At 52.1% G+C, this 8,185-nt stretch overlaps 1 protein-coding gene across 1 annotated transcript; it reads right to left on the minus strand.

Moving 5' to 3' along the window:
- Positions 1-921: 921 nt before the first annotated feature.
- Positions 922-6,688, minus strand: Trem2 (triggering receptor expressed on myeloid cells 2). The gene is made up of 5 exons (XM_057751273.1): positions 6,521-6,688; positions 4,173-4,523; positions 3,496-3,586; positions 2,672-2,862; positions 922-2,596 (listed from the first exon to the last, which is right to left on the minus strand). The coding sequence occupies exons 1-5, from the start codon at positions 6,594-6,596 to the stop codon at positions 2,580-2,582; spliced, it is 726 nt and encodes a 241-aa protein (XP_057607256.1). The 5' UTR covers positions 6,597-6,688; the 3' UTR covers positions 922-2,579.
- Positions 6,689-8,185: the final 1,497 nt, after the last annotated feature.

An 8,185-nucleotide genomic window follows, 5' to 3' on the forward strand; every position in this document is an offset into this window, starting at 1 on the left:
CTAATAATCTGTGTAGCACCACGATTACCGAGAAGATTCTAGCATACGTCCATCTTGGGCCGGAGCTTCATTGCATCCGACCCAGAGAGGGGAGGCATGGTGATTGCCTCACTTCCCTTCTTCCCAGCATTCTGTTCTGTCTACTCCACCCACCTAAGGGCTGGCCTATCAAATGGGCCAAGGCAGTTTCTTTATTAACCAATGAAAATAACAAATAGACAGATGACTCTCCCCCATCAGATGTCTGTGGGTATGTCTGTGGGTTTATCTGTGGGGATGTCTGTGGAGATGTCTGTGGAGATGTCTGTGGGCATGTCTGTGGGTATGTCTGTCTTGTGCATGTCTGCTGGTATGTCTGTGGGCATGTCTGTGGGCATGTGTGTGGAAATGTCTGTGGGCATATCTGTGGGGATGTCTGTGGGCACGTCTGTGGGCATGTCTGTCTTCGGCATGTCTGTCTTCGGCATATCTGTGGGAATGTCTGTATGGATGTCTGGGGACATGTCTGGGAGGCATATCTGCATGGATGTCTGTGAGCACATCTGGGGCATTCTGAGGGTATGTCTGTGGGTATGTCTGTCTGGGGTATGTCAGGGGGATTGTCTTGACTGTTAGCAGAGGTGGAAGACTCAGCCTGAATTCGGACAGCGTTGTTTCCTGCACTGGGCCTGGAACTGAACAGGGGAGGAAAGCTAACTGAGCAAACAGGCAGGTGGATGCGTTTCTCTCTGCTTTTAGCTAAAAATGTAATGTGTCCAGTTGCTTGAGTTTGCCTCAACTTCCCCAAACTGATGGACTATGACTTGGAATAGTGAGCTGAACAAGCCCTTTCCTCCCTATGCTACCTTTGGTCAAGATGTTTCATCACAGCAACAGAAATGAAGAGAAGGACACTGTCCTGTCCGTTACCTTTGCCTCAAATTCTTCCTGCCCACAATGCCCTCATGTATTTCCTAATTTCCTTCAGGGGTCCCCTTTGACTGTCCTGCTCAAAATGGCACATTCCATCTCCTCTTTATTTGGCTTTATTTTTAACTTTTCATCAAAACTTTTTGCCTTTGGATGTAAACCCCTTTACCATGTTTACTGCCACCCCGTCAGCTCTTCTCCCTAGAATAAGAACTCTAGCGCAGGATTGCACTGTGTCCCCGAGGCTTGGATCACGCTCAGAACATGTTGCAATGCACTTGTCCACAAATGTGCTGGCAGGACAGAGCTAGAGGGAAGGGTGCTGAGAATGTGGAGGGAAACTTGGATTTCCAGGCTCTGCTAGAGGTGGCGAATGTGTCCCCTCCTTCCCCGAGCCTTCATTTCCTCTCAGTACGTCCAGGGGCGTGGACTGTGCCCAGCTCAGCTACTGTAGCTCAGTCTTTGTCGTTGCCCAGAGGGGAAGCTGCAGACGCAAGTACAGCTCTGGGACGTGAGAGGATGAGTCAGGGGGTTGACCGGTCCTGAATGGCACAAGTGGGAGTGGAGAGGAAGGAGCCTGGGGCTGGGAGTGGAGCAACTGTAGGAGCTGATGGAGAGAATGCCAGAGGGGAGGAGTCAGAAGATGAGCAGCTCTCCCACAGAAGGGCTTGGTGATCAAATTTAGGGAAGGGAGATGAGGCTGAGAAGATCGACCTGGCTGGAGCCTGTGGGACGGAAGACATGGTACTGCGGTGGTCGGTTTTAACTCTCATTCTGACACAATCTAGAGTCACCCAAGGAAGCCTCAAAGAGAGGTTGTCTATATGAAGCTGGCACACAGGCGTGTCTGAGGGGTTGTCTAGATGAAGCTGGCACACAGGCGTGTCTGAGGGGTTGTCTAGATGAAGCTGGCACACAGGAGTGTCTGAGGGGTGGGAAGATTACATGTTGACAGATGTGGAAAGACCCAGTCCACTGAGGGTAGCACCATTCCCTCAGCAGAGAGGGGCTCCTGGGCTGTGTTAGTGGTAACGATACAGAAAGGAGCTGAGCACAGGTATTGTCTGCATCCATTCCCTCCCCGCTGCTGACCGGATGCACTGTGACAAGGTGTTTGAAGTTGCTGCTGCCTCCACTTCCCTTCTGGGATGAGCTGTAATCTGGAATTGTGAGCTAAAATCAATCCTTTCTCCTCTAAATTGCTTTTGGTCAGTATTTTGTACCACAGCACCAAAAATGAAACTCAGTTATCTTTGGACCCCAGGCCTCAAGTAAGGTATTTTTTTCCCTTTTTCTCATCCAAATGCATAAATTCTGTGGTAAGTTCATGCCTAGCATGAACACGACCATGAGTTTAGTCCCACAGAAGACCTTTATGAGGCGAAGAACCATCCAGAAAGAGTGGATAGTCCTGGGTTGGTATGTGAGAGTATTTAATGCCCATAGCCCCGCAGCTGACAGCTGACCTTCTAGCACACAAACACGTGAGTACTCCTGCTTCGGGGAGAGGTGGGTTTTGGCATGATTGTTGCTGCTTCTAGGAGAGAGCGGGTTTAGGCAGAAGTAGCCTCTGAAGCCAAACTAGCAGAAGTCTTGGTGCCAGGGGGAAAGTACCCAAACTGGATGACTCATGGGTGAACTTCAGGGGGCTTCTCCAACTTGGAGTTCTCTCAGGCATCTCTGGGTCCTGCAATAGACACAGCTCAGTCCCTTCCATCCCTGCCCTGTCCGGGCCTAACAGCCCCCAGCTTGCCCCACTCACCAGTCAAGATCTGAAGTTGGTGCCCAGCTTCGTGGCTGCAGTCCAGCCCACTGACTACAGGTGACCCCAGCTTCTGCCTGCCCCTGGCCACAGCAAAGAGGATGCTGGCTGTCAGAAGCTTGCTGAAGAGGACACAGACCAGGAGGAGGAGAATGGAAGTGGGTAGGAAGGAGGTCTCTCCTGATTGGCTCCTTGGAAAGAGAAGGAAGACTAGAGGTGACCTACTGGGTGAGACCTGCCCTTGGAGAGGGAATAGAGGAACCAGAAATTCCTAGGAGCTTGGCGACACTATCTCTGGGTGGGACTTTATGGAGCTGAGAGAGCACCTGCTGAGTGCACAAAATCACATCCCTTTTCCTCGCCGAGCTGTTTCCTGTGGTATGCTATAGTGTATGCGGTGTGCAGGTATGCAGCCGTACACATGAAGAACACATGCAGTTATAGAACACATCTCTGTATCAGTACATAGGGAAGGATGCACCTGCACACGTGCTCAGTGCTTGTATCATTTCTATATTAGTACATGAAGCAGCTAGGATGCGTTCTGGTTCTTCTGAAGAAGCAGAGTCCCAGGGCTCATGGTTTTAAGCTGAAGTCCTGAGACTTCTTGCTGAGAGCAGGGGCCTGTGGGGGCTGCTCTTTCAGAATTCTGGAAACTGTCACAAAGGCCTCCAGTTTCTTACTATCTAAGTCCAGTAGCGACAATGTACTAGCAGGTGGGAGGGAACTTACACAAGACTACACATGGGGTTTGCCTGATCTGTTGTCCTGGGACCTCCATCCCCAGTAACCGCCAGGAGTCCGAGGGGTGACCACCACTGTACCTGGAGGTGCTGTGTTCCATTTGAGCACCCTCAAAACTCTCTGATTCCTCAGAGACCCAGAGATCTCCAGCATCTTGGTCATTTAGAGGGTCTGTGAGAGACAAGGCATGAGATCACTGCTCCTTTAGGGAACTGTCTGTCGGGGAGGACCACATAACTCAGGAAGTAAAGAAAACTACAAGGCTCAGGAGCCTCATAAACCTTAACGAGATTTATACACACACCCCAAGCCATTACAGCTATTGGGGAGAAGAGACTCAAACCAGGACCAGCTCCCTACAAGTTGTTCAGGGAGCTCCGGAGATGCAGGGAGCTCCAGGGATTTAGGGAGCTCTGGGGATGCAGGAACTCCAGGGATGCAGGGATCTCTGGGGATGCAGTGAGCTCCGGGGATGCAGGAGCTCCTGGTATGCAGGGAACTCCAGGGATGCTGGGATGGGCTTTTGGTGATACAGCTGCTTCAGAGCTGCCCATAGATAAACCCTCTACCATGTACTTACAAGTAGCCCCAGTAAACTCACTAGTTCACTGAGTTAGACCTGGGTGGAACCTTTTCTTGAATCTGTTGCTAATGGCTAATCTGGGACAGAATTTGCTTATGTTTCCCAGGAACAGTCACACAAAAATGAGGTCTGTCCCAAGGATCAAGCAAAGGTGCTATCAGCCGCTGTACTCACCTGCCAGCACCTCCACCAGAACCTTCTGGAGAACATCAGTCTCCCGACCTCGGAGACTCTGACACTGGTAGAGACCCGCGTCACTGGCTTGGAGGTTTCGCAGAGTGACAGTGAGGGTTCCAGCCAGGGTGTCATCCGTGATGACCGTGCTTCCATTCCGTTTCCTCAGGAAGGCCAACAACCACACACTGTGTGTGCTCACCACACGCTCGCATGGGCCCTCCTCAGCCAGCTGGCGACACCAAGCCTTTCGTCTCCCCCAGTGCTTCAGAGAGTCATAAGTACATGACACCCGCAGGGACTGGCCAGCCACACCCTGCAGCACCGTTGTGTTGAGGGCTCGGGACAACTCTGCAGAGGAGACTGTCACTTGTCACTTCATCCACTCAAGCATTCACTGAGCATCTATCTGCCAGGAGCAGACTCTGCAGATAGGATCCTTAAAGAGCTTAGGGTGTCTAAGCAGAAGGTGGCACACCTGGGGTCTAGGGTCTGCTTTTCTTACAATGCTTCCCAGACACCTTTGGGGGCAGATCCAGGGATGCAGGGATCACGGTGTACATCAGAGTAATCCCCTTCCACTCTTTGTTTGAAACAAAATATCTTACCAGTGTACAAGAAGAGCTAATGTTTATGGTCAACGTGACAGCTTCTAGACTCATGGAGGGGGCAAACTTCTGAGCTTGCATGTGAGGGACTTTCTAGATCAAGTTAGCCTATGGGAATATCGATGGAAGAGTATCTGGATTCAGTTCATTGGTGTGAGAAGACCCGCGTTCCATGGGCCGAAGTTGCTACATCAAAAGCAGGAAGAGAGCCCAGCAGCTGCACTCTTCTCTCAGCTTCTTGACTAAGCATACAATGTAACAGCCACCTCCTGCCACCAGGATGGAATGCATATCCCAGCACTGCGAGCCAAACCAACCCTCCTTTCACTGAGTTGCTTTTCTGAGATATTTTGTCACAGCAACAAGCTGTAACTTCTACAGTAAGGAATTCCACCACACAGACCAAGCTGATCTGTGCGCTTCTAGGGATCTGCCTGTCTCTGTCCCCCGTGTCTCCATCCCTGAGAGGCAGGCACATGCCACCGCACCGGGCTGTTCTCATGGGTTCTGTGGGTCCAAATGCAGGTCCTCATGCTTGCAAGGCAAGCACTGTGTTGACTAAGCCATGCCTTGTTCTTAAAACCTTTCTATTTTAGACATCTTCCCTCCTGTCATATGGGACCAGACTGTCTCTTTTCCCCTCTTCATCTCAGGAGAACAAAGTTAACGGATCTCAGGCTGGTTTCCCAAGGGTCTGGGATGCCCTTCTCCCTGCCCCTGCCTCATGTCCTCTCTCCAGTCGTCCATACTGGATGAGTCTCCTTTCCTGACCTTTAACTCCCAGCTTCCCTGTTTCTGTGACTCTGTTCCTCTTTTTAGAGGACTTGTCTCAAAGCTATTTTGGGGGAGACATGAGGCTGCTATTTTGGGGATCATCTTGGGGTAGGGTTGGTGGCATTGGAGCACCCGTCAAGTTGAGGCCAGAGCAGGGGGACAAGGGTTTATCTAAACTTTCTACCTCTTGCGTCTTATCTCCAGCTACTGAGATGGAAACACAGAAGGTGGGGTCAAAGAGCTGGCAGCCGCCTTTTGGAGTAGAGACCTCATGTGTGTGTTCTCGCCACACATCAGCCCCTCCACCCAGCTGTCTCCAGGCAGGCTAAGGCGCCTTACATCTCCCACACACACACACCAGCCCCTCCACCCCTCAGCCTCTCCAGGCTGGCTAAGGCGCCTTATACCTCCCTCCACTTTCAGATGCTTCAGCCTCTTCTCTCACTTGGGTTTGCCCATTACTCTTGGGCTGCAGGAGGTACCCAGCCCACAGTGGGAGGAGGCAGTCTGTCACCCTTGAAGACTCAGTGGTAGAGCCTTCAGCATCCTCAGCTCCCACTGAGGGCTGAGGTCAAATGTGGGAAGGGCTGAGGAGGATGCAAATCCCAACCCAAGTCTCTCCTCCTCTAACCTTCTCTCCCATTCCGCCACTCCACTTGTGCTCCGGTGCTCCTTGAGTGTTTAAGGGCTCTTAGCAGCGCTTCCACAGGCCCCCACCCGACAGCTAGTGCCACCCTCACAATTCCTGCAGTGACCAAGTACAGCAGAACCTTAGCCTTCCCTACACGTGGGGGTTGATCCTGGGAAGGATGGTGCGAAGAACATGGGCCAGTGGGGAGGAAAGCAGAGCCAAGCAGGACACTTGAGCATGCCGGGACTCCAGTCTCCTTCACAGTACCCCTCCATAACACCCCCACCCTCACCCAGCCATCTGCTCAAGGAAGTATTGTAGAGGGCGGGTCCCACCTGTGATCATCAGCAGGAGAAACAGCTGGAGAGGCCCCATGGCTCCCTTCCTCAGCCAGCCGGAGAGAACAGACATGGCTCCGGAGTCCCTTGTGCAAGATCTCCTCTTTCCCTTGAAGTGCAAAAAAGAGAGGACCAAGCCAGTCAGGCGCAGTCACAGGAACTGTGCTCCTGGATTGAGCAACGGTCAGGACGAGGGTGGGCGCTATGATTCAAGGAGGGAGAGGACATGAGGGAGGAAGGAAAGAGGCCTCCGCAGTCTGGCTGAAGGTCAGATGCCTCCTGCGGTGCTGACCAGGCTGGCCCTGCATGGCTGTCCCCAGTCGGGCTTTTTGGTCCTTCCGTCTCCGTGTAGAACCTCACCTGGGGGTTCTTATCCTCACACTGTGGCCACAGTGTCCGTCATCCACTGGTGCCAGCCTCTCCTGGAGGACAGCCACTTCATGTGAGGTTGGCATGCCACCAGCTCGTGCCTACGACCTCATTGGGTAAGGCAGCAACTAGGGACATAAGCTAGAAGCAGACTTTCTGTTTGCTGTGTATCCGCTCAGGCCTGTAACCTCGTTGTGCTCACTGTGCCTCATTTTGTGCATCTGTAAGATAGGACCATTGGTGATGAGCAAGTTTATCGGGGGCCTCATGGGGTTTGCTACAATCAAGGGTCCAGACGCACAGAAGCCCTCAGCAAGGGTTAACGGTGACTATTACCTCAGTCAGCAGGGGATGGGGAAATGGGCAAACTCTGAGTGCATTTCAAGAATCCCTTCCCTAGAGAAATGTAAACAACCTCTATCCCCTCCTCATGAGCTCTTCAAAGCCAGAAGGAGCTGGTGTGATGAGCACTTGTGAGCCTTCATGTGGATGCTGGGAACCGAACCTGGGTCCTTTACAGGAACAGTAAGTGCTCTTAGCCACTGAACCATCTCTTCAGTCCCCAGATAATGAGCTTATTGGGCTTACGTACAGAGCATGGGTGAAGGGAAAGGTGACCCGCAAGAGCATGGGTGGCCGTAACAGCTGCAATGGAAGTCTTCATATAGTATGGATGATGTCTTCCCTGTGGTCACATGGGTGGACTCCCCTCCCCAGTCAGCTTTCCTCAACCTGTACACTACAATCGCTCCCCAAGACTCCAAGGTCTCATGCAATTAGGGCAAAATTGCATGCAGGTGGCTTAGAGAAGAGGCCTCCATTGACTTCTCCACCCCCTCCTTTTATGAAGATATGCCAACAATTCACAAGATGGACTCGACAAGCAGCCAAAGCTTGTCTGACGGAGATGGCAGCTATTTTCAATAATTCTCCACAACAGAGGGGGGCTCTTTTGTTTGCCCCCAAACTTCCTCCTCTGCAGAGCTGGGTGTCCCCAGGGCACACATGTCCACACAGTCCCGTCTTGAACTTCTGGTCACCCAGTAGGACAGGCCGAGCATTTCCTGGAGTTCTGGAAGACAGGGATTCCACAGGCAGGGTCCCCATGATGATGGCCCAGGCACAGAGACCTGCATGTGTCAAGGCACAAAGGTGTCTGGTGAGTCGGGGCGAACTCAGGAGATCTGGAGGCATTCCAGCCTGAAAACTGAGCTATGCCAGAGGTCCTGAGGAAAGAAGCTGGAAGCCTACAGGTGCATTACCTGGCTTCAGTTCTGGCAAAGTTCTCTGTTC

The sequence above is a fragment of the Chionomys nivalis genome, chromosome 19 (assembly GCF_950005125.1).
Source record: "Chionomys nivalis chromosome 19, mChiNiv1.1, whole genome shotgun sequence".
NCBI lineage: Eukaryota > Metazoa > Chordata > Mammalia > Rodentia > Cricetidae > Chionomys > Chionomys nivalis.